Source organism: Eurosta solidaginis, chromosome 5 (genome assembly GCF_040869045.1).
Source record: "Eurosta solidaginis isolate ZX-2024a chromosome 5, ASM4086904v1, whole genome shotgun sequence".
Classification (NCBI taxonomy): Eukaryota; Metazoa; Arthropoda; class Insecta; order Diptera; family Tephritidae; genus Eurosta; species Eurosta solidaginis.
The window spans coordinates 218,797,728-218,824,421 of NC_090323.1; the positions used below are offsets into that span (position 1 = coordinate 218,797,728).

The 26,694-nt window shown below is 40.1% G+C and overlaps 1 protein-coding gene across 8 annotated transcripts in view; it reads right to left on the bottom strand.

Moving 5' to 3' along the window:
• Positions 1–26,694, bottom strand: part of PGRP-LC (Peptidoglycan recognition protein LC) — a 97,923-nt gene that overhangs the window by 20,749 nt on the left and 50,480 nt on the right. For all 8 annotated transcript variants that reach the window (XM_067788377.1, XM_067788376.1, XM_067788381.1 and 5 more), the window contains exon 2: positions 22,252–23,452. In XM_067788377.1, the coding sequence (XP_067644478.1) occupies positions 22,252–23,281 (1,030 nt within the window). In that variant the 5' untranslated portion in view covers positions 23,282–23,452. The remainder of the gene's footprint in view (positions 1–22,251; positions 23,453–26,694) is intronic.

The following is a 26,694-nucleotide window of genomic DNA, read 5'->3' on the forward strand; positions in this document are numbered from 1 at the left end:
CAGCTGTTGACAGTAGCGTCGGTATGTAGTGAGAGAGAAATACGATCCCACTGCTCGGTCACGACGTCAGGTCGGCGATTTCTCTCGATGAGCAGGTGTGATAGCCGAGCGGTATGTTTTGTGATCAGCTTTTAGACGGCAAACCTTCTTTGTGTCACTGCGTGCACTCTCTTTGCTGCAAAGAGGCACCTCATTGAGTTCGCATATTCAGCACAATGAAACTATGTGTTCCTCGATCAGAAGACAGTGAAGTAGTCTGCCAGTATCATCATTAGTTAGCGCTTGGGCGATTTCAAAGCTGTGATAAAAGACAAGAAGGCTTCCCCTCGACCAGGAGACAGACAAGTCACGAGCGTTTGGGCGATTTCAATACAATATGGTTTCCCTTTTCTCCGCTTCCAAATAAGGGTGGTGATAAGAACACCTTCTGGGCCAGAGAGTCCTCTTCCATTCATATAATATGATCTAGACAGTACCATAAATCTTCCGAAAAACTGTTCTCTTGAAAACTTCAGGGGCCGTCCCATTTTATCTTGAGACTCATAGAGAGTCTTTTTTTGTTTGTCGAGAGATGGCTTCAATTTTCAATTACATAAGTACTTAGCATAAGCAGCCAAGACGCAAGTCCCTTAATTTTTCCTCGATTGCAGCCTTCATTTTCGTTCATCGCAAGGCAGAGCTTACGGTGAGTTTGGTAAGACCGAAGATTCACTTTTGCCTTGACATGATCAGAAATGACATTGCTCTATATTTGTTTGGAAATGATTTTAAGATTTCCCAACACTGGCAGAGCTTACGGTGAGTTTGGTAAGACCGAAGATTCACTTTTGCCTCGACATGATCAGAAATGACATTGCTCTATATTTGTTTGGAAATGATTTTAAGATTTCCCAACACTGGTCCGGACTTAATTTATGGTTACACATTTATATAAGGAGTTGCTTGATCCACGTCAGACAGGAATTCGAGGAGGTATATAAGTATATGTATTAGGGTGGGTCAAATTGTATGGGGAAAAATGGAATCTATGGGTTATGCTGAGTAATATTGTCCATGGGACCATAGGTCTGAAATGAATTTCGAGCCTCCCTAATTTTGTTAGAAAATTTTATATCCCAATCCAAATCCGAATTTGACATTTATTTTTATGTATTTTATTTGTGAGAGCCGCTATGACTCATAATTCAGAAACTGGATGTGCCTTTTCAACAATAAATTTGACCCACCCTAATGTGTATTGTTTAGTTATAATATAACATCCTTAAAATATTTCTAAATATTACCTATATTAGTTTTCTAACTTACTACTCGTGTTTAAAAGCGAATAAGCCAGTAATACGTTTTCCAAAGCTTCTATTCGTTCTTCAATTTCACACAACCTCTTTTCGGACAAATCATATTTCTTTTCCAACTCTCCAAACTGGAGCAATTCTGCGACACATTTTTCACTTGCATTCATTTTGGAAATGTTACGAATTAGGAGCTCTTAAGAGTCTTCTAGCTTTTACGATACACCACAATATACTGAAACCAAAAATCCATAGTGCCTCGAATTTCCGCTTACTGCGTATTGTAGTGCTATTGATTGCATTGTTTTCCATTAAACACATTAAATTTATGAGAATGGGAAAAAATCCCCCCAAATCATCTGTTATAACTGAAGATAACGCTCCGGTTTTATACAAAAATTCCCCCAATCGTTAATGTATTTGTATTGCATGGCTTTTAGTCTCAAATAAAAACCGGTCTTAGAATTTGTTCGCAACATTACTTAATATGTCTTCAAATGTACGCATTTTTATGAATTTTATTTTTGAGTATTTTATTGGCAAATTTGTAGGACTCCTGTTGTTGTTGTAGCAATGTTTCGCCCCACCTAATAGCTGCGACCGATCACAAATTGTCATCAATATCCTCTAACGGGAGTCCAAGCAAACTTGCTGTTTCAACAGGGGTGGACCATAATGAAAGGGGTGTTAGAGGCGTTGGTTCCACATTACAATTAAATAGATGGTTGGTGTCATGTGGGGACACATTGCAAGCGGGGCATACATTTTGTATGTCGGGGTTGATTCTGGATATGTAAGAGTTTAACCTGTTACAGTATCCAGAACGAATTTGAGCCCGAGTGACTCGCGTTTCCCTGGGGAGTATGCGTTCCTCTTCCACAAGTTTTGGGTACTGTTCCCTGAGTACTAGATTCACCGGGCAATTCCTGGCATAAAGGTCCAACACCTGTTTGTGGAGTTCACCAAGGACCTGCTCGTGTTTTTTTGCTTCATACGGCTGAGTTCTCAGGTGCCGTATTTCCTCAAAATGCTTACGGAGATGACTCCTTAAGTCCCTAGGCGGTGTTGGCTCATCAATCAGACGTCTGTTGGGATGCCCAGGTTTCTGGGTATTCAACAGGAACTGTTTGGTTAGCATCTCATTTCTCTCCCTGATGGGGAGTATTCTCGCCTCATTATGTAGATGTTGTTCTGGGGACATAAGAAGACAGCCCGTGGCGGTTCTAAGCGCAGTATTTTCGCAGGCCTGTAGCTTATTCCAGTGGGTTATTTTTAGGGTTGACGACCATATAGGGGACGCGTAGCATGCAATCGGCTGGCCAATTGCTTTGTAAGTGGTAATGAGCGTTTCTTTGTCTTTTCCCCAAGTACTGCCAGCAAGGGATTTGAGGATTTTATTACGGCTCTGGATTTTCGGTACAATTGCAGCTGCATGCTCACCAAAATGTAGATCCTGATCAAACGTCACACCCAAGATTTTGTGGTGTAGGACTGTCGGTAGCGTAGTGCCATCGCCGTGGATGTTCAAAATGGTCGACATTTGGGACGTCCATGTTGTAAATAAGGTCGCGGAGGATTTAGTCGGTGATAATGCCAGGTTTCGCTAGGCAAAAAAACTGGAGAGATCAGGGAGGTAGCCGTTTATTCTGTTGCAAAGCTCATCGATCCCTGGGCCTGGGCCTGTGGCCATTATTGTGAGTCATCGGCGTAGGAAACGATAGTAACTCCTTCCGGTGGCGAAGGTAGCTTAGATATGTAGAAAGTAAACAAAAGTGGGGATAGGACACCACCCTGTGGTACGCCCTGTTTAATTCTTCTTGATTTTGATGATTCATTTCTAAATTGCACCGATGCCTGCCGACCACCCAGATAATTTGCGGTCCACCTTTTAAGACATGGGGGTCTTGCAGTAACGTGAATTGGTTGAGCGTATCAAAAGCTTTTGACAGGTCTAGCGCTACGAGTACTGCTCTATGGTGGGGCTTTTGATTTAAACCGCAATTTATCTGGGTGCTAATGGCATTTAGCGCGGTGGTGGTGCTATGGAATTTTCTGAAGCCATCCTGATGTCAGGCTAGCTGCAAATTTGCTTTGAAGTAGGGGAGCAAAATGGCTTCAAGCGTCTTGGCTACTGGCGATAGGAGAGATATCTGGCAATATGACTCTCCTATGTTAGCTGGTTTCCCAGGCTTTAGTAGCGGGACCACCTTGGCCACTTTCCATTTTTCGGGTATGACAAAGTTGGAAAGAGACAGGTTGCCATGTGCTAAATATTTAAAACCCTCTTTCCCTAGGCTTTTAAGCATCGGCATGGCTATGCCGTCTGGGCCCACTGCATTGGATGGTTTATCATGACCTATGGCATCCTCAACCTCTTTGGCAGTGATGGCAATTGGTGACGCGCTGAACTTATGTTTATGTGCGTGTCTGTTGGCCCTCCTTCTATCTTTGTCGACCGTAGAATGCATTATATATTGTCGGCAGAAAGCGCTCGCGAATTTTTTCGCATTCGACAGCACTTTATCGTCAAAGGCGATGGAAACTTTGTCATTGTGCCTAGACGCATTCGATAGGAACTTTACGGTGGACCAAAGTTTACCTACACCGGCAGAGAGGTTGCAATCGTTTAGGTGCTCCTCCCATTTCGCCCGCTTGTGTTCATCCACAAGCAAGTGCTGCCGGAAAAGAGGGGGGAAGAACACGGGGGCAGGGGCTGATGCTCGGCATTGCTCCCGAGATTGTAGGTATGTGTGGGAGTAGCCATGTGAGTTGGTGGCGCCGTGGGGCGCGAGCAACAGCGGGTACTTGTTGTGGCTTGCTGAGCAGCGGGGCTGCTGGAAGGTAGCGGGGGGTACGCTTGCCAAGGCCGTCGGTTCTATGTACCGGAGCGACTCGGAATTTTTCCCGACGAAGGACTGGCATTTCAGTGTAACCCCATTTAATTTGTTGCGTCCCTCCCACAATTTGTCATCCTCCTAGCAGCTTCTTGCAGCGGGACTGCTCCATATTCTCTTGCTCTGAGAAGGTATCGAACCCAATCCGGGTCCGTCTCCTGACCCCGGTCCTGAGAAATGGTTTTGCTGCATCTGCGGGAAAAGAATCTTTTTAGGACGGTCATACTCTTGTCAGTGTGTCTCGTGTAAGGGATGGTTGCATCGGACAGGTTGTTCTGGACTAGACCCCAAAACCAGACGTCCACGTAACTTCTATAGATCTTTTGTGGCTCCTTGCTGTTCACGCCCTAGGACGTCCCGTAGTCTGCGCCTTGTAGAACTCCTCTCAACCACTGTTCTGATCACAGTAATTGTACCTAGTTAAAATTCAGGGAAAGCATCGAAGCAGGCTACTAAAAGCTGGCTATTTAATTATCAAATAAAAAAGACCATTGTCGTTAACTGTCTAACCGATTTTGGGCGTTATATAACAATAACTGATTTCAATCTGGAACACATACCAGGTTCATACTCAGGCTCCACTTTTTTCTTCCAAGCAGTGGACGTCTCTCCCTTCCTCTGCCTACAAATACGTGTGTCAACAGAAATACTTTCTGAGCCGGGGCGTCTGCTGTAATTCTCATACCACGACCTAGCCAGCGAAGCCCTTAGGTTCTTAACTATCATACATAGCATTTGAGGGACCTTTGTAAAATCATTAAGAAATTTGAAAAAAATTTACTACACATTTTGCTACAGGCATGTGAGGGCATCGAGCTACGAAAATCAAAAACTACGAGAATATTGGAAAGAAATTAAGATAGACCACCTGAGCGTATGAGCAACTTTTTCTATGGTCTACGGTAAAGTCCCTAGGTATCAAAACCCAACTAGGTTAGCTTATGTTGAACTGGCCGGTCAATAAAGACCTCACATAGACTGAATGTGTCCATAGTGTTACCAGAATTTGTTTGACGACCACACGGAAGAACCGCAATCAGGTGCCAGGACATATTTTATAGAATAACTCTTGGTAAATACAAGCAGTTTTCTAGAACCCAGCTTAATTGCTGGCTCGAGATCTGGCAACTTTGCCGCCCCTAATAGCTGGAGCCTTGACCTGGCGAGTGCAGGACATGCACACAGAATTTGCTCAAACGTTTCTTCCTACAGCTCACACTGCCTACACTTGCTGTTACCGACGAGTCGTAACTTATAAGCATGTGCCGTTAGAAGGCAGTGTCCAGCCAGTATGCCCAACGTGAACCTTAAGTCTTCTCTCTTTAGATATATGTATGTTCAACTTAGTAAGTTTAATATCGTAGGCTTTGCATGTGCAAATTTCTTTGAAATTTTACAGCCTGCGCTTTTGTCCACGCTTTTCCTGCTTGAACAAACCCGACTAAGCTGTCGGATATGAAAAAATGAGCGAGCGCTTTCCGCCAACAATATGCATTCTACGGTTGAAAAACCTAGACGGCGGGCCAACAGACGCGCACGCAAGCATAAACACAGCGCGTCCCCAATTACCATCACCGCCAAAAATGTTGAAGATGCCAACGTTCATGCTAAACCATCTAAAGCAGTGGGCCCAGACGGCATAGCCATGTCGATGCTTAAAAAACTTGGCAGAGAGAAATTTAAATATCTGAGGCATGTCTTCAACCTTTCCTTGTCCACCTTCGTTATCGAAAAATGGAAAATGGTCAGAGTAGTATCGCTACTAAAGCCTGTGAAACCAGCTAAAGTAGGAGAATCTTATCGCTCGATATATCACCTATTGCCGGTAGCCAAGATGCTTCACTATTTCACTGCAAACTTGCGTCTTACCAATCATCAGCATGGATTTCTAAAACTACGTAGCACTGCCCCCGCGCTAAACGTCATCAAAACGCAGATAAATTGCGTATTTACGTACATAATCGTAGCGCTGGACCTACCAAAAGAAGTTTTTGAGACAGTCAACTACGGCACGTTACTGCAAGACTCAAAAGGTGGACCGCAAATTATCTGTCCTGTTGGCAAGCATCGGTGCAATTCAGGAACGTAACGTCTAAACCCAAAAGAACTCAACAAGGAGTACCATAGGATGCTGTCCTATACCCGCTTTTGTTTAACTTCAACATATGGAAGATCAATTCGCCACCATTGTATCCTACGTCGGTGAATGCACGATAATGTAATAAAATAAACAGCTATCTCTCTAATCTTTCCAGGTTTTTCGCCTAGCGAAACCTGACATTGCCACCGACCAAATCATCGACGACTTTATTTACAACAAGGAAACGGCAAATGTTGACAATATCGGACATCCACGTCTATGGCATTACGCTATCGACTGTCTTACACCCCAAAATACTGGATGTGACGCTTGATCAGGACCTACATTATTAGGAGCATGCATCCGCAGTTGTACCTCAAATCTAGAGCCGCAGTAAAATCCTTTTCCCGGCAGCACTTGGGGTAAACACAAAGATACGCTTATCACCACTTACAAAACAATTGGTTGGCCGCTTGCATGTTACGCGATAGGAAGAAAATACAGACCTGTTAAACCCCGCTCCCAGAACCGCTACGAGCTGTCTTCTTATGTCCCCAGAACACCACCTACACAGTGAGGCGAGAGTAATCCCATTAGGGCGAGAAATGAATTGCTGAACAAACAGTTTCTGTTGAATACCTAGAAGTCTGGGCATCCCAAAAGACATCCGTTTGAAGAGGCCGCACATTCTAGGGGCTTAGTAAGTCATCTCCGGAAGCATTATGAGTACATACGGCACCTGAAAGCACAGCCGTATGAAGAAAAAAACACAAATAGGTCCCCAGTGATATCCACAAAAAGGCGAAGGACCTCTATGCCAGGAATTAACCAGCGAACAGCTCTTAAGAATAAATATCCTGAACTCGAAGAAGAGGAAAGCACTCTCCCTAGGGTAACGCGCGACACTCTAGATCAACTTCGATTACAGGTTAAACTCTTAGTTATCCAGAATCAACCCCGACATACACAATGTATATCCTGCTTGCAATGTGTCCCCATATGACACCAACCACCGTTTTAATTGCAATGTGGAGCCAACGCCTCTAGCACCCCTCCTGCTCTATCAATCAATCAAAAAATAAAAAATAAAAAAAAATCAATCATCGATCAATAAAAACTTACATGCGCTTGCGCTGCTATCTGGCGAAAGTTAGCAACTGCCGGTAATGCAGTGTTAGTTCTAATCAAATATTCACAATAGTATTCTTTGTGTACAATAGATTTCTTTGTGTGCTCACAATCGTTTATTTTTAACAAATTATTTTAATAGAATATAGCTAAACAAAGGAACTATGACCAATAATGCCCAAAGCTCGCTAATAGCACGAATTTCCATCTTTACAACAAAAACTTTATTTATAGATTTTGATTCCAAATAAGAGCGAAAAAGGGACCTGCACATAAAAACAGCAATTAGAAATAATATATGTATAAGAATAAATATAGTTAAAAAGGTTGTTGTTGTTGTTGTTGTTGTATTAACGACAAAGACACTCCCCGAAGGTTTTGGGAAGTATTATCCATGTTGATGGTACTTTGCCGGATATAGATCCGGTACGTTCCGGTACATCGCCCGACCATCTCGGGAACGATTAATATGACCACGTTGAACCTTCCAGGCCATACCTCCCCCACCCCATAGTTCCATGAGGAACTTGGGGTTTCTAGAGCGTCGCCTGCTAAATATGTGTATGACACATTATATTTGTAACAGGATTCCCCTCTCGTGGGTGAGGTTGTAAATTGGGTTGTGGAAGCTTGGAAGCTATAAAGCTTTGTATTGCGCTTATCAACCCCTGGAATCTCAGTGCAGGTAAAAAGGTCGAACTAAACAGTGCGCAGAATTATCACATTAAGAGGCGTATTTGTTTTAACTTTGTTCTTCTGTTTACCTTAATCGGTCCACTCAATTCCCTATCCCTTTCATTCTTAAACCTTCCCCCTTTGCTCTTACGTTTCCTACCTTGTTCTTATCTAGTTTAGGTTGAAAAAGAAAGGTTGGTCAATAAAGACCTCACATGGTACCATGTAGCAGGGCTTATGTTATAGAATAACTCCGTCCTCTTGGCAAATACTAGACGTTTTCCAGGACCTAGTTTAATTGCTGTCTCGAGATCTGGCAACTCTTCCGCCCCTAATAACTGGAGCCTTGACCTGGCGAGCGCACGACACGAACACAGAACGTGCTTAACCGCTTCTTCCTGCAGCTCGCAGCTTCCTGACATCAGAAAGCAGTGTTTAGTTAGTATGCCCATCGTGAGCCTTAAGTCTTCTCTCTTCAGAGATATGAACCGCTAATATCATGGGCTTTGTCTTCTTTTAACTTCTCCCAAATGGAGTGGGACGTCTACTGTCGTTTCAGTGAGTATTACACCCTCCTTTGCCAACTCATCGACCATTTCCTTACCTTCTAACCCTTTATGATCGGGAACCCAGTATAGATATGGTCCGACCAATGCTTCTTTGCATTCCAGAACACTTCTTCACGAAGTACTGTGTGAGATCTTGCCTTAATCGTTGCCTGACTATCAATATATATATTGACGCGACTGCAGCTTAAGCACGCTACCTCCAGAATTTCTGCTGTTTTCTTCACGGATATAATTTCTGCCTGATAGACGCTGTAGTAATCTGGCAGCCCGTAGGATCTACTTATTTCTAGAAGAACTTGAGATAATAGAAAAAAGCGAAGGAGAAATAGACTGAGAAAGAGTTAAACGATAGAGAGATGGGAATAGATGGAGGTGAAAGGAAGTGGGGGAAAATATTGGGAGATAGAAAGAGACATAGAAAAAGAGAAAGGCAGAGAGAAGAGTGAACAAAAGGATAAGACAAAGGGAGAGAGAGAGAGGCGAGAGTAAGAGGTAAAAACTTCCTTGAAGTTTTGCATATAGCCCAAAGTTAGAGCAGATCATCGTCTGCTAGTAATGAATAAAAAAGTAGCCATTCAGAGTACATAACAACTTTTGATAGCTTTGTTTAACGAATTTACTGATTAGAAAATCTGCTTTATATTTTAATAAGCTAAACAACAAAAAAAGATCTAATTGCGATTTGTACAAATTTATTTATTATGACTGAAATGACTCGCGGAATTCGTTTGAGAGACCTTGAAAACTTAATCAACGTATAAGTGAAACGTCTACACAAACCTATTTAAAATTACTATATATTTATGTATATATTGATGTATACAGTGGAGGATCCACTTGCAAGGGAATATGTTGGGGAAACTCTTCCCAAAAGCTCTTTTGCATGTCTTCGGTAAGATATTATACTGTGAGCAATGATAAATGTGATATACATATTTCGAATCCAAAAATATATATGCACTGAAAGAAAAAGACTGGTAAAATCAACCGAAATTCGGGTCAATTGAACCGAAATTTCTGTAAATTTTTATCCATCGCAACAAGATGTTGAATCAACTGCGCACAAATCGTTGATTCGTAATTGACCGTTTTAGTAGTCAAATGAACAAAAAAAGTTGTTGCGACAGCTTTGTATGAAATTAATTATGTTGCCATATAAATAAATAAATGTAAGGCGTGATAACCTCCGAAGAGATTTTAGGCCGAACTTCTCTTCCAATTTGCGTCATGCTCCTTTTTAATTTTTCTTACAAATTGGGGGTCAGAATATAGCCGCGGTAGGTATGCCTGTCGTAAGAGGCGACTAAAATACCAGATTCAAGGGACTGTGTAGCGCAACCCTTCAGGTTGCCAGCGCAATACATAGCTTCTCCAAACCCAATTGTCAACCTCGCCTATCCGCGGCGAATCCTGTTTCACTAACCGACGAGGCTCTGGCACCCCAAGCTCCTTATGGAACTTGGGGCCTCCCCACCCCAAGGGAATGGCCTGAAGGTTTAATGTGGCCACATAAATCGTTCCCGAGATGGTCGGGCTAGCACCTTAATGGTGCTATGGTACCGGAGCGTACCGGATCTGTATCCGGCAAAGGATCATCACATCGATAACACTCCCCAAAGCCTTCGGGGAGCAACCTTATCGCTACAACAACAACAACAACGGGAACCTACTTGTTTTATGCCGACTCCGAACGGCATCTGCAAGGCATATGAGTTTTCACTGAGAGCATTTCATGGCAGAAATACACTCGGAGTGCTTGCCGAACACTGCCGAGGAGCGACCCCGCTTAGGAAATTTTTCTTCTAATTGAAAAAGCTTGTTTCTAAAATTTTGATGTTGCTCTGCCCGGGGTGTGTGGTAGGCGGAGCACGCGACCATCACACCACGGCGGCCGCCATATAAATACGTAAATATGTGAATACATAAATACGGAAGCTTGCTACATATGAATATAGAAATGAAAATGGTAGTCACAAAACTGATTCTCAATTCTTTCAGTTGCAGCTCAGCTCATTCTCAATTTCTTCTCTCGCATGTAGTTGCCACACTTGTTTGTTTCGAACAAAACTTGTAGTATAAATGTTTGACGTAGCATTTTAAAAAGAGAACTTGTAAGTTATAGAAAAGTAAAGAATCAAATCGCAGGAAGGTAATTCACAACTGGAGTGCTTTACATGTAAATCGGCAAGTTTAATTTTCATAACACTTTAATTTGAAACGATTTCAAAACAATTCAAGCTTTTATTTTGTCGGAAACATCAACGTTAAAAAAGGATGTTTTTTTATTATCTTATTAGATTCGTTTGCGTGAGTGAAAATTCATAAAAACTTGAACAAACTGTTACTAACTTTGGAAAAATCCTGTTCGTTCAAGCAAAACTTTTGCAACAAGAGGGCGCAATTTTGCATTTCGCTTGGACGAGAAGTTGCAAAATTGTACCCTATAAATAAGTGTCCGGGTATCTCATAATTTTTTGCACAGTAAATTCAAAAAAGGTTTTTTTCGTTTTGTATTGATAACTGAAAAACTAGTTTTTTGTTGTTTTCTCATTTTGTGTTTTTTTTCGATTTGATGGTTTTCCTATTTTGGTGATTTTTTTTTAACAAGTGACACCATCATCATAAGTACAAAATAGGGAGCGCAATGAGCGTAACATTCTCTTTGAAATTTGCTCATGGATTGACAGTTGATCGCCGTTGAAATGAGCTGTAAGATCAATTGTGTTAACAGAAAAAACCAGTTAAATTGATTAGGAATCTGTCAATTTTACAAAATTTTGTCAACTTAAGAGCGACAATTTCTCTTCTGTTGAAATGACTAAACTAATTTGTTCGCTTTGTCCGTTAAGTCAAGAACAACAGAACCGATTTTTTGATTTTACTAGCACCATCTCCTTCAGTGTGCAATTCACAAGGTCTCCTATTCGTCGTATGTGATATTTTTCAATCAAATTTCATATTGGAAGCCATGGAAATAGTCTTAATACGTATATTTCTTCTATACTCGTGTTTGTGACTGAACTCCTTCTAAACGACTGGACCGGTTTTGATAAAACTGTGTGTGAGTGTGTATGTTCAAGATGATTTGAGGAAGCTTAATATTCACAATTTGGTTCGTTTTCTTTCTTATCTTTCAGGGAAGTGAATCAGGTCGGCCGTTCCTTGAAGTTTGGTAAACTTGGTAACTAGCTTATTATTTGAGAAACTTTTCTTTCTGGGAAGTAGACCAGGGATCGACCTCTTCCAAAAAATCTAATTAATGGGGCGATTTGCTAGAAATTCGATACAAGGGTACCTCTTGGGTCAAGTTAATATAAGATAAACTTTTTACTCTGGTAAATGGATCTGGGGCGGCCCTTTTCTAAAATCGACTTGCTTGTTTTCAGAAAGTGGACCAAGGTCCGACCTTTTCCCATTCGAATATAATTTTTGTTGAAATTTGCTAAAAAATTGGTAAGGGGTACCTCTTTGGCCAAGTTAATATTGGAGAAACTTATCATTCCGGAAAGTTGGCAAGGAGCCAACCTTTTAAAAAAAATCGTATTTATGGTAAAATTTGCTTGAAATTTGACACACGGAAACCTCCATTATTGGTTTATTATTTGAGAACTTTTCTTTCCGGAAAGTGAACCAATGATCCACCTATTCCAAAACAAAACCTAATTAATGGTGCGATTTGCTAGAAATTCGATACAGGAGTACCTTTTTTAAGTTAACATAAGACAAACTTTTCATTTGTGATATAGACCTGGGGTCATCTTTTATAAAAATCGATTTGATTCTTTGCGGGAAGTGGACCAAGGACTGACCTTTGCCCATAAAAATATAATTTATGGTGCGATTTGCTTAAATTTTGCTGCAGGGGTTTCACTTCGTCAATTTTTGGACCCATTTAATATTTGGGACCCTTTTACTCCGGAAAGTGTACCAGACCAGAACGATTTGTTTGAAATTTAATATTTGGCAGCCGTCCGAAAAAGTCAATCTTATATAAAAGGAAATGGCAACTCTATAACTCAAGTTCAGATGAACCAATTTTAAAAGTCATAGCTGTGTTAGGTTTGTAGATGGTTTGTAAGTGGGTTTTAGTTAGTTGCATATGTGAATCCATTTCTTAGATTAAGACCGAAATGTAGACCTGGGTGTATGTTTTCAAATACAATACAAGACGCGATAAACTCCGAAGAGATTTGAAGCCGAGCTTCTCTTCGAAACTAAGTCGTGATTCTTTTGTTTTTTCTACAAAATGGCGGGACGGGACCTACATGACTACGAACGGCATTTTCCATTTCATTTCTTAATGTATTAATGAGATTTTTAACAAAGGGTGGTGGTTACAAACCGACTTAGGCAAACGGAGAGTTATACAAAAAGCCATAGGCAGAAAAAGAGATAAAGGAAGATTAGAGATAGGAGTGGAAATTGGAGGCGGAAAGAAAGAGACGGTTGAGGGGAAGAAAAAAAAGAGGAGTAGGAGTAAGAAATGGAGACAAAAATGGAGAAAGTGTGAGGGGAAGATGTGAAGAGAAGAGAAGGAGATTAAAAAACTAGAATAAGGTTAAGGGAGATGAATTAAATGAGAGTAGAAAAGAGAAATATTGAGAAAGTGAAAGAGGGAAGATATGAAGCGGGCAGCGCTTAAATATTTAGAGGTGGAGGAAGAGGCAAGAAGATATAATTTTTTTTTTTCAGAGGCTACTAGGTAACAAATGCCTCTGTTTACTGAGGAACTAGATTCAACGCAGAGGAGAAAGTCTCAATTATCTATCTGTATTTTATATGTAAAGATGAACTCGTTTTTTAAAAATTGTACCTGTGTTAATTTCATATAGTTTCGTAGTGGTTTATAAAACAAAGATATTGAGATCGCCGGGTCCATAAAAACAGGTATTCCATATATGTTATAGAGATTCCATGTATGAGGAAATCGTGGTTAGAGAGCTAGAGGGATTAGGAGTGGAACTGAAATTGGGAATGGGAGGGGGAGTGAATACTGGAGTAGGAATGCGAGTGGGAACGGTAGTTAGTGTGATAATGGGCTCGGGAGCGGTAGGAAAACTAATGGAACAAGAGAAGTACAAGAGTAGGAAAAAATGGAAGACAAGGAAGAAGATAAAGGGGAAGCGAATAAAGAGACAAAGCGAGCAAAACAATTTTCGGACAGAAAAAAGTCTGCCTGGTACCCTAGTATGCTATAAAATATCATCGCAAAGGCGATCTAGAAGCGTTTAATTTCGAAAGAAGATAAACTCATTAAATCTTAAAAAATCTCACATGCACAAGCTAGCAACTCTGACGATTCCACTGCAAATAAAAATGCCTCGATAAAGCATATTCGCTCCACACCTTCTGAAAAGTGTTGCTAGATACGCCCCTGCCAAGTGGATATCTGTATGCGTACGTTTATCGTATAAATTTTGTTAATAAGTGATGGGCCTTGTAAAATTTCACGTACAATCCATTGTCTAAACAAATTAGTATGTCTACGCCCCGTGCTGTAAACATTTGTTAAAATAAATAAATGGAACATGTTGTAAACATATGAATGTATTTATGTTAGCATATGCATTTCAGGAATGCTACAAATGTTTGCAATCGAGGTTAATCAATAAAACGAATTACGTCAACATTATATCGTTTGCTAAGCGGAATATCACCCCTTGCATATTGGGTCCCTTGGCATATGGGAATAAATGGAAATGAAAAATCGAATGAACTAGCAAAACAGGGTGCATTCCTCGAAGCTTGTACCGTAGACGCTGCAATTAGATTGGGCGAGATTAAAAGAAAACGAGAAATACACATGATCGAGCAGGACGTACAAGCTCTTATAATTGATATGAGCGTGGGTACATGATGGGTATTATGACTCGGCATTGCCTTTTTGCATCACATGCTTTCAAATTTTGCGTTATTAAAGATAGTACATGTAGGAAGTGCGGATTGGAGGAGGAAATGATCGTGCACGTTTTATGCTCGTGCCCTGCGCTCGCCAGGTTAAAACTCCAGATATTAGGGGTGGCACAGCTATCCGATCTAGAAACCCCAAGTACCATTTGTTCTATAAAGCTTCTAGTGTTTGCAAAAGGACGGAGTTATTTTAGTCGTCTGCGATTTTGTGATTAATAAGTGGGTATAAATTTTTTCCAGAGATCTATATACAAAGTGATACACTTAAATACTTTGCTTCCTCGAGCCAGGACGGACTCAAATTTAAGATACATTTTTTTAATTCCATACACATTTTTTGAGGTGCTCAAATCAATCATGTAAGCCTATCCGTTATCTCTCGAGCGGACTTTTCGTCGTAGAAAGATCAGATATGGCACGTTGGAAAAGTACACACCTCCCCTTTAACTTTAAAGATTCAGATATTTCCAATGGCCACAAACCGATTCCCAAAAATTGTAAAGAAGTGGATTTTTGACCATTTAAAAAAAAAATTAATTATAAATAAAACAAGTAAGGAAGGCTAAGTTCGTGTGTAACCGAACATTACATACTCAGTTGAGAGCTGTGGAGACAAAGTAAGGGAAAATCACCATGTTGTAAAAAGAAACTAGGGTAACCCTGGGATGTGTTTGTATGACATGTGTATCAAATGAAATGTGTTAATGATAATTTTAAAAGGGAGTGGGCCTAAGTTCTATAGGTGGACGCCTTTTCGAGATATCGCCATAAAGGTGGACCAGGGGTGACTCTAGAATTTATTTTGTACGATATGGGTATCAAATAAAAGGTATAAATGAGTATTTTAAAAGGGCGTGGGCCTAAGTTCTATAGATGGACGCCTTTTCGAGATATCGCCATAAAGATGGACCAGGGTGACTCTAGAATTTATTTGTACGATATGAGTATCAAATAAAAGGTGTTAATGAGTATTTTAAGAGGGCGTGGGCCTTAGTTCTATATGTGGACGCCTTTTCGAGATATCGCCATAAAGGTGGCCAGGGGTGACTCTAGAATTTGTTTGTACTATATGCGTATCAAATGAAAGGTGCTAATGAGTATTTTAAAACGGAGTGGGCCTTGGTTCTATAGGTGGACGCCTTTTCGGAATATCGTTATAAAAGTGGACCAGGAATGCGTTTCTACAATATGGGTATCAAACGAAAGGTGTTAATAAGTGTTTTAAAAGGGAGTGGGCCTTAGTTCTATGGGTGGACGCCTTTTCGGGATATCGCCATAAACGTGGACCAGGGGTGACTCTAGAATGCGTTTGTATAATATGGGTATCAAATGAAAGGTGTTAATGAGTATTTTAAAAGGGCGTGGGCCTTTTCGAGATATCGCAATAAAGGTGGACCAGGGGTGACCATAGAATTTGTTTATACGATATGGGTATCAAATGAAAGGTGTTAATGAGTATTTTAAAAGGGCGTCGGCCTTAGTTCTATAGGTGGATGCCTTTCCGAGATATCGCCATAAAGGTGGGCCAGGGATGACTCTAGAATTTGTTTGTACGATATGGGTATCAAATGAAAGGTGTTAATGAGTATTTTAAAAGGGAGAGGGCCTTAGTTCTATAGGGGGATGCCTTTTCGAGATATCGCCATAAAGGTGGGCCAGGGGTGACTCTAGAATTTTTTTGTACGATATGGGTATCAAATGAAAGGTGTTAAGGAGTATTTTAAAAAGGAGTGGGCCTTAGTTCTATATGTGGCCGCCTTTTCGAGATATCGCCATAAACGTGGACCAGGGGTGATCCAGAACATCACCTGTTGGGTACCGCTAATTTATTTATATATGTAATACCACGAACAGTATTCCTTCCAAGATTCCAAGGGCTTTTGATTTCGCCCTGCAAAACTTTTTCATTTTCTTCTACTTAATATGGTAGGTGTCACACCCATTTTACCAAGTTTTTTTCTAAAGTTATATTTTGCGTCAATAGACCAATACAATTACCATGTTTCATCACTTTTTTCGTATTTGGTATATAATTATGGCATTTTTTTCATTTTTCGTAATTTTCGATATCGAAAAAGTGGGAGTGGTCATAGTCGGATTTCGGCCATTTTTTACACCAATACAAAGTGAGTTCAGATAAGTACGTGAACTGAGTTTAATAAAGATACATCGATTTTTGCTCGAGTTATCGTGTTAACGGCCGAGCGGAAGGACAGACGGTCGACTGTGTATAAATATTGGGCGTGGCTTCAACCGATTTCGCCCTTTTCACAGAAAACAGTTATCGTCCTAGAATCTAAGCCTCTACCAAATTTCACAAGGATTGGTAAATTTTTGTTCGACTTATGGCATTAAAAGTATCCTAGACAAATTAAATGAAAAAGGGCGGAGCCACGCCCATTTTGAAATTTTCTTTTATTTTTGTATTTTGTTGCAACATATCATTACTGGAGTTGAATGTTGACATAATTTACTTATATACTGTAAAGATATTAACTTTTCTTTTAAAATTTGAATTTAAAAAAATTGTTTTTAAAAAGTGGGCGTGGTCGTTATCCGATTTTGCTAGTTTTTATTCAGCAGACATATAGTAATAAGGGTAACGTTCCTGCCAAATTTCATCATGATATCTTCAACGACTGCCAAATTACAGCTTGCAAAACTTCTAAATTACCTTCTTTTAGAAGTGGGCGGTGCCATGCCCATTGTCCAAAATTTTACTAGCTTTCTATTCTGCGTCATAAATTCAATTCACCTACCAAGTTTTATCTCTTAATCCGTATTTGGTAATGAATTATCGCACTTTTTCGATTTTTCGAAATTTTCGATATCGAAAAAGTGGGCGTGGTTATTGCCCGATATCGTTCATTTTAAATGGCGATCTGAGATGAGTGCCCACGAACCTACATACCAAATTTCATCAAGATACCTCAAAATTTACTCAAGTTATCGTGTTAACGGACAGACGGACGGACATGGCTTAATCGAATTTTTTTTTCGATACTGATGATTTTGATATATGGAAGTCTATATCTATCTCGATTCCTTTATACCTGTACAACCAACCGTTATCGAATCAAAGTTAATATAATCTGTGAGCTCTGCTCAACTGAGTATAAAAATAAATAAAATAAAAATAAATTTTTTGACATTCTTCCCAAAATATAAGTTTTTTTCGGAATTTTTTTTAAGCCTATTAATATCTTTCATATGGAGCCGGAAAGTTTTAGAAAATTTTACTTGGGACACCATTATCAGACATATCATTTCAAGATTTCAATATCTAATAATCGGCCAAATTAACAAAGATTCAACAACGACGACGTTTGTGCTACATACATGGCGTATACGTAATTTTTTCATACATATTGTGACGAATATTAGCATCACTAAGCTAATACTAAGCAGCCACTCGTATGTACGTAAACAAATCAATCATCATTTACACAAATACATACAAGGCAACGAAGAGATACTCACAAACACATGTAATCATCAGCCGAAGTAGTACTCACGCATACACACGCACATGGGTACAAACTACAAATATACTTGTATATGGCTGGTAACCAAGCACGAAGTTCGCGAAATTACTAGACCTTAGGAGAAATGGGTGAACGAGGAAGCCAGGAGTATAAAAGCAGCGCAAGCTGAGTGTAATTGCGAAGTACTTTCAAAGTAGTCTAATAAAGACCATTTTGCATTATTGAATATTGGAGTTATTTATTCAGCATTTTAGCGATTCGAACGTTAGCAGAAGGTTTGGAATAAGCGGAATTCCCAAAAATTCGTTACAATATGAACACTTCATGCAATAATCGAACGTTCGATTTTTAAAATCGAATACGAGTTGAGCTGCGATTATTTGAATAATCTAAATCAACTGCTTGAATAGTGAAATCGATTTTATTGCCGACTTCTAACGGCTGCTGCAAGGCAGATGAATTTTCCTTGAGAAGTTTTTCATGGCAGAAATACACTCGGAGTGCTTGCCAAACACTGCCGAGGGGCGACCCCGCTTAGAAAAACCTCTTCCAAACGAAACATTTTGTTACTATTGTAATAACGATAAAGACAATCCCCGAAGATTTTGGGTAGTGTTATCGATGTTGATGCTCCTTTACGAGATATAGATCTGGTACGTTCTGGTAACAAAGCACCATTAAGGTACTAGACCGAACATCGCGGGAACGATTAATATGAACACATTAAACCTTCGAGGCCATCCCGCCCTCCACCCCTAGTCCTATGAGGAACTTGGGGTAGCCAGAGCCTCGCCTGCTAAATAAGTGTAGGATACATTCGTATTTGTAACATTATTCCCCTTGCGTTGGTGAGGTTGAAAATTGGGTTGCGGAAGCTATAAAGCTTTGTATTGCGCTCATCAACCCATGGAAGCCACGAAAAATGTTGCCTAGATAGATAGATAGATAGATGTTGTGAGGTTAAGCACTGCGACCTATTGGTCTATTGTGCCCTCAATTCTCTTTACAACACTTCATCCAAGCCGAGTTCCCTGAGAAAATCCAGAATGGTTCCCGGCTTCAGAGAGTGTATGTGACTATTTCCTAGTTTGGATGATCCTAGGATTCTAAGTCTTCGTCTCGCGACTGCCTCACATTCCTTCAGGATGTGTTCTGCAGACTCATCTTCGACATCACAGAAGCGACAAAGGCTACTAGCTGATATGCCCAATTTATGCATGTGGCTCTTTAGCCTACAGTGACCTGTGAGTATACCTGTTACAATCCTAAGGCTACTTTTTGGGAGGTTAATCATAGCCTTATATCGCTTCGAGTTGTACCCTCCTATTAGTGCCTTTGCCTGCCGAAATCCTGGACTCTCGCGCCAGTGTTGTTCTCTGAGGCACGCCTCCTTTTGTATAAAGTCCTCCCTTATTGTATGTGACCCTATTGGCACCATAGGCTCGGGTCCTATTGGCTTTCCGGCCGCTGCCAACTTGGCAAGCTCGTCGGCTCGCTCGATACCATCCACTCCTCTGTGTCCAGGTACCCATGCCAGACGGATGGTGTTGTTGACTCCTAGATTGTTTAACCTCTCCACGCACTCAAGGACTGTTGATGATTTGATCTCAACCGAAGCTAATGCCTTGAGTGCAGCCTGACTGTCGCTGAGTATAACGATTTTCTCGTTGGTATATCCCCGCTGTAAATTTATCTCTGCACACCGGATTATGGCAACAACTTCGGCCTGGAAGATGCTCGGATATTTTCCGAGTGGTAGGGATATTTTGGTTCGGGGGCCGAAGATCCCCGCTCCTATGCCCTCCGGTGTCTTCGAGCCATCGGTGTACCATATTATAGTGTGTTCCTGGTGAAGCGCTTCAATCCTGGAGGTGTCCCACGTACATTTGTTCCCCAGCTCTATTTTGAAGCGCTTCTCAAACTTAATTATCTTCCTCGTATCATCTCTGGGAAGTTGGATAAGTGGAATCTGCTCCTGCAGCTTCGCCATGCTCCGTGACTGTATCACTTTGCCTCTTCCACATCCCTCTTTAGCTATGTTTACTAAAGTACTCCTGGCTGCCTGCTCAATTATTATATGTAGAGGCGTTAACTCAAGCAGCACTTCTATTGCTGCCGTCGGGCATGTTCGCATGGCTCCCGTAATGCAGACACACGCTAAGCGTTGAAGCTTCGTGAGCGATTTTTGTACGGTCACCATGGTTGTTCTTGATGCCCACGCAACTGCTCCGTACACTATGATAGGTCTCACTATCATAGTGTACATCCATCTTAGGATCTTTGGGCTGCATCCCCAGGATCTTCCTGCAATACGTCTGCACACCATTATTGCTCTTGTAGCCTTTGATATGGTGTTGTCGACGTGTTTCTTCCATAAGAGCTTAGAGTCAAACGTGACTCCCAAGTATTTCACCTCAGACGTGTACTCCATCTGTACTCCATCCATTGTGATTTGCCTAATCCCTTCCAGTTTCCTTTTCCTGGTAAAGGGCACAATGGATGTCTTGTTAGGGTTGATGCTTAGCCCTACCTCAGTACACCATTCTTTCGTTAACCTCAATGCCCTTTGCATTATGTCGCAAAGGGTGCTCTCAAATCTGCTCCTTACAATGATAATATCATCCGCGTACCCCTGACATCGGATTCCGTTGTCTGAGAGCCTCTGTAGAAGTTCATCTACTACCAGGCTCCACAGCAGGGGTGACAGGACGCCCCCTTGTGGACATCCTTTCGTTGTTTTAATCTCTACTGTACCGTCCCCACTTGAGGTTTCGGCAATCCTCGTGCGCAATAAGGCATTTATCCACATACGGATTGGACGCTGTATCTCTCTTCTCTCGAGTACCCGATTCACACTTTCGTGTGTCGTGTTGTCGAAAGCCCCCTCTATGTCCAAAAATGCGCATAGAGTTATCTCCCCGCACTCGAGCGCACTTTGGATTTCTGTGGACAGCTGATACAGTGCAGTTTCTGTCGACCTGCCTGTTCTGTATGCATGCTGATCTTTATGTAGTGGCACTCTAACGAGAGCCTTTGATCTAATCTCATGGACTACAATCTTCTCCATTGCTTTGAGAGCAAAGGATTTCAGGCTTATAGGCCTAAAGGACTTAGGACTGGAGTAGTCCTTTTTAGCCACCTTAGGTATAAAGACCACTTTTGCTCTTCTCCACACCGTCGGGATGTATGCCAGTGCGAGGCTATCCCTCATAATCCTGACCAGGTGTGGGATCAATTCCTCGCCCTGCTGCAGAAAGGCTGGATATATACCATCCACTCCCGGAGACTTGTAGCTCTGGAAAGACTTTACTGCCCACTTAACTGTGCCATCGTTGAAGAGTTCTTTAGCGAGGTTCCAATCTGTGGGTGTTGGTCTCCCTTCTCGAGCCTCCTCCGTTGAGGTATCCGAGGATGCGTCCGGGAAATGAGCTGCAAGCAGGGCACGTGCTCTTTCTTCCTCAGTCCTTGAGTAGGTTCCATCAGGGAGCTTAATTGATAGTCGTGTTGCCTAAGTTTTAAGCATTGCTTTTTCCGGGACATGAGCCCAAAACCTTCAGTGCGACAGGCGGCCGTCAGGAAGAAATCGTAAGCTCCATTGAAAACCAACAAATTACACGGCTGCCGGTGCGTATACGTAACATGCACAAGTCAAGCTAATATAAGCAATGTGTTGGGTCGATTTGTATGGACGAAAGTTAACCGATATCGCGCCATCGATTTTTCGATAGGATTTGGGCACAGGAAAAAAAGTTCCACTACGCATACCCAAAAAAATAATTTTCGAGCCTGCGAAATTTCATTTTTTTACTTTTTTCGATTTTGATTTTTAAGGTTTTTTTCATGACCTGCTAAAAAATTTTCATATGTATACCCTGTCCGACCCAAAAATGTCCGCTATTTTTTGTTTTTTTTTTGTCAAAAAACTGTTATCGCCAACGTTTTTGGGGAACATTTTTGGTTCGGACAGGGTATATGTACATGAAAATTTTACAATCAAATGAAAATTTTTTTAGTACGTCATGAAAAAAGCCTTAAAAATCAAAGTCGATAAAAGGTCAAAAAAACGAAATTTCGCAGGTTCGAAAATTATTTTTTTTGAGTATGCGTAGTGGATCTTTTTTTCCTGAGCCCAAATCCTATCGAAAAATCGATGGCGCGATATCGGTGAAACTTTCGTCCAGACAAACCGACCCACCCTAATAAGAATATGATAGCACTTACCTGGATCAGAACCATCACTACTGTGTGCTGGCTTATCTTTTCCGTCATATTCTCCATTTTTCCGTTTATTCCGACTATCAATGACAATTTGTTGAATCGTCACTGGACCTTCGTAAAAATGCTTGTCGCCGAAAGTAACATCAGTCGAATTTGATAGTGCAATACTACCGATTTGTGCTGTATTTGGTGACATTGGCGGGGATAATGTGGGTAGTGTTCCACCATTAATTAAACACTGAGTTAGCGGTACAGCTGTCGGTGGTAAAGAACCAGGACTTATCGTTTGACCTAAAACTTGCATGCCTTCATTAATATGTAGCAAATTAGGATGGTCCGGCTTGTAAGTTGTTTGTTGTCCGAGCTTCTTAACAATATAATCACTGTGTTGGCCCTCGTAATCTGAATCGGAATCAACAACACTCGAATCAATGGCATTTTCATCTATCGATATAACCGATATTGTATTACTACGTATAGATAGAGCGGGCGAATTATGCTTGGAAGACGTTCTACTGGTGGTTGAATGACGCGGACGTCGCATATTATTGATGCCCGCAGCAATATTAATCACATTTTCAATATTTATGTTATCTTTATCAATTTTATTATTAATTGAAAAATTTTTATTTGCTTTCAAATTGTCTTCGCTATGTCGCCGCTTATCATTATGATTATCACTTTCCATATTGTTGTTGTTGCTTTTATCATATGATGTATTGCTACTTTTACTATTGCAATTGTTGTTGGTGTTATGGTTGTTTGCATTTTTATCGTTGCTGTGTAAGTTTGTGTAATTGTTGCTCTCGTTGTTGTTGTATGTTCTCGTGTTGTCAGTAATAATTATACCGGAATCAGTTGATGAAGCACAACTGTCGGGTGACAATGTTGACGTTTTTCCTATTATTTGTGCACCTCTAACCGATTTGCTACTGACACCATAAACACTTAAATTCTCTATTATCTGATTTTTATTTAAATTTAAACTTCCTTTCTCACTTGAGTTAATTTCATTATCATTCAATAAATGCATTTTTTACACTGAAGCGTCGTATATGCAGTACTTGAAATAATAATTTTGAAATACTCAGATATAAGTAGTACACTTTCGATTTTTATTAAATTCCATTGTACTGATTACAATTATCCAATTTTGCTTTCTGTTATAAAATAAATTTTCCAATTTGGTCTTGGCTCAATAGCTCTGAAATATAAGAAGAAAGGTATTGATTATTAATGGGATTCATAACAAACATATACCATTGGTATGGTGGTGAGGTACTTATATGTCATACAAAAGAAGACACTCCCACTTAGGCTACGTTATATACTTCTATATAACCGTAAGGAACACTAGAAACTCATGCAGTCTATGTGAGGTTCTCACCGACCAGGCAGTTCAACCTAACCTAGCCGTACGCAAATCAAAGGTCAACAAGAAACTGCAAATTGTAGCAGTTGCAGTTTACTACTCTAGAACACAGTTTGTTTAAAACCGTCTCAAATGAGCCGGCACTAGTAATATTAGGAATACATCCAATCGACATATTGTCAAATGAAGTAGTAATGATTTCTAAGAAGTAAAAAAAATACACGCTCCGAAGAACTAGAAGTCAGCATACAAAACTGGCAGCTGAGATGGAATAACTCGACTAAAGGGCGCTGGACACATCGGTGCATCCCCGCCCTGAAGCGCTGGCCGACACGAACGCACGCGGAAGTAGATTTCAACCTGACTCAGTTCTTAACTGTTTTAAAAAATACCCTTGCCAGTTCAAACATCTTCTTCGAATGCCCAAGGTATTATGACTTCAGATGTAGCATCATATTTGAGGTAGTTTATACTCCCGAAACAAACGTAGATCATATTGTGGCGAATTTTAACATCACTAAGCTGTTATTGAGTAAATGCACAACAAAAAAAACATTAAAGCAAGCTACATAAATACATTAATCATCATTTACACACATATATAGAAGACGACGAAGAGATTACTCACGCACACACGTATTCATCAGTAGAAGTAGTTATTCACCCATACACACGCATAAACAAATATACATGTATATGGCTGGTAACCAAGCATAAGGTTCGCGAAATTACTAGACTTCAGGAGAAATGGGTGAACGAGGAAACAAAGGGTATAAAAGCAGCGCAAGCTGAGGCACGACTAATCAACTTTGATTTAAGCACGCTATTGGTTATGAAGTATAAGTGTTATTGTGAAGTACTCTCAAAGTAGTCTAATAAAGACCATTTTGCATTTTTGCATATTGGAGTTATTTATTCAATAATTTAGCGATTCGAACGTTAGCAGAAGGTGGCAAATAAGCGGAATTTCCCGAATTTCGTTACAATATGCTTGAAAGTATCGAAAAATGTATGGAAACGAGCTATGTCACACAGACGCAAAAGTCGAATGTGTCTGGGCCTCAAGTTGTTAGCTTACATAAAAATGGCATACCCGTGAAGTTAGAAATGTAAGTATACAGACATACGTCCAGAATACTTCGGTAACAAAGCGATAACTCGTCGATAATAAACCTATCACATGCTGATTAGAAACAATAACGCACTCCGTTAACTAGCGATCACAAATCTGTAACACCGCGATAGCAAATCGGTAACACTCCGAAAACAAATTGATAGCATTTTGATAACCATTTGATAATTTTCGATAACAAATCTGAGTAAGTATATAGTACTCATGAAGTTAGAGATGTAAATCACAAAGCAAAAAGTTCATAGATAATAAATTGATAGCATGCCGATTACAAACGGATATTTCGTCAATAACGGCAATACTTCGAAAACTCTTTCAAATAAATCAGTTATCCTCCGAAAATAAATCCATAACGATTTGAAAACAAATCCATATTTTTCGAGTACAAACCGCGATGATACACGTACGCCGAGAACACTTCGGTAACAAAGCAAATCAGCATCGATAATAAATTGATAACATGTCGATAATAACCGACATTTTTTCGATAACGATAACTCCCTAATAACACGTCGACAGAAAATCGGTTACACTGCGAAAACAAATCGATAACGTTTTGAGAACATATCGATATTTTTTGATAACAAATCGATATTAGTTCGATATGAAATGATAACTCGTATATACCTAGTCGATAGTACGGTGATAAAAACCATTAGTAACGGGATAGAAAATCGATAACTCGTCGATAACGATTGTTAGCGATAAAAAAACCCGTTAAAACTGCCATAATAAATCGATTACACGCCCTCTGGATTGAGCTATGGTTTTTATTCTTTTCTTTCCTACTGTCACTACCCTGCAAAAAATCGTGCGATTAATATCTAGAGAGACTTATCTGCGGATATATTTCTTTTGTATAGACTGGGGTATAATTGATACCCTCTAGACCTTCTGGGTACAGTTGGGATCCGTCAGTTTAAAATTTATGAAGCTAATTTCAAGAAACAATAAAAATCAGCAAGAAAATGGGGAAAATAAAGAACATTAAGGAGAAACTAAACGAATTATGTCAGGAAAATGCGTAGCCTCATACCGAGCCTAACTTATGTACCACTACCCTATGTTTCATCCACGAAGAATTCGTTTTTTATACTCAGTTGAGCAGAGCTCACAGAGTATATTAACTTTGATTGGATAACGGTTGGTTGTACAGCTATAAAGGAATCGAGATAGATATAGACTTCCATATATCAAAATCATCAGTATCGAAAAAAAATTTGATTAAGCCATGTCCGTCCGTTCGTCCGTCTGTCCGCTAACACGATAACTTGAGTAAATTTTGAGGTATCTTGATGATATTTGGTATGCAGATTCCTGGGCACTCATCTCAGATCGCTATTTAAAATGAACGATATCGGACTATAACCACGCCCACTTTTTCGATATCGAAAATTTCGAAAAACCGAAAAAATGCTATAATTCATTGCCAAAGGCGGATAAAGCGATGAAACTTGGTAGATGCATTGACGTTATGGCGCAGAATAGAAAATTAGTAAGATTTTGGAAAATGGGCGTGGCACCGCCCACTTTTACAAGAAGGTAATTTAAAAGTTTTGCATGATGAAATTTGGCAGGAACGTTACTACTATTACTTTATATGTGCTAAATAAAAATTAGCAAATTAGGATGAAGAACACGCCCACTTTTAAAAAAAAATTTTTTATTTTTGTTGTTTACGGCCTTTGAATTATAACTTTTTAAATATAAACGAGCTCTAGGCCAAATATTTGTATATTCTTAATAAAACACAATACGTGAATTTTTGATATATAATTATATTATTTAATTTGTCGATATTTCGACTTCAGTCTGAAGTCATCATCAGGACTAGGTACGAAAAGAATAAACATACATATTAAAATCCTAAAAATACACATTTGCACAAGTACAGAACTTACATTTTTGAATGCAATATGTCGACTAGTGTAACAAAAATATA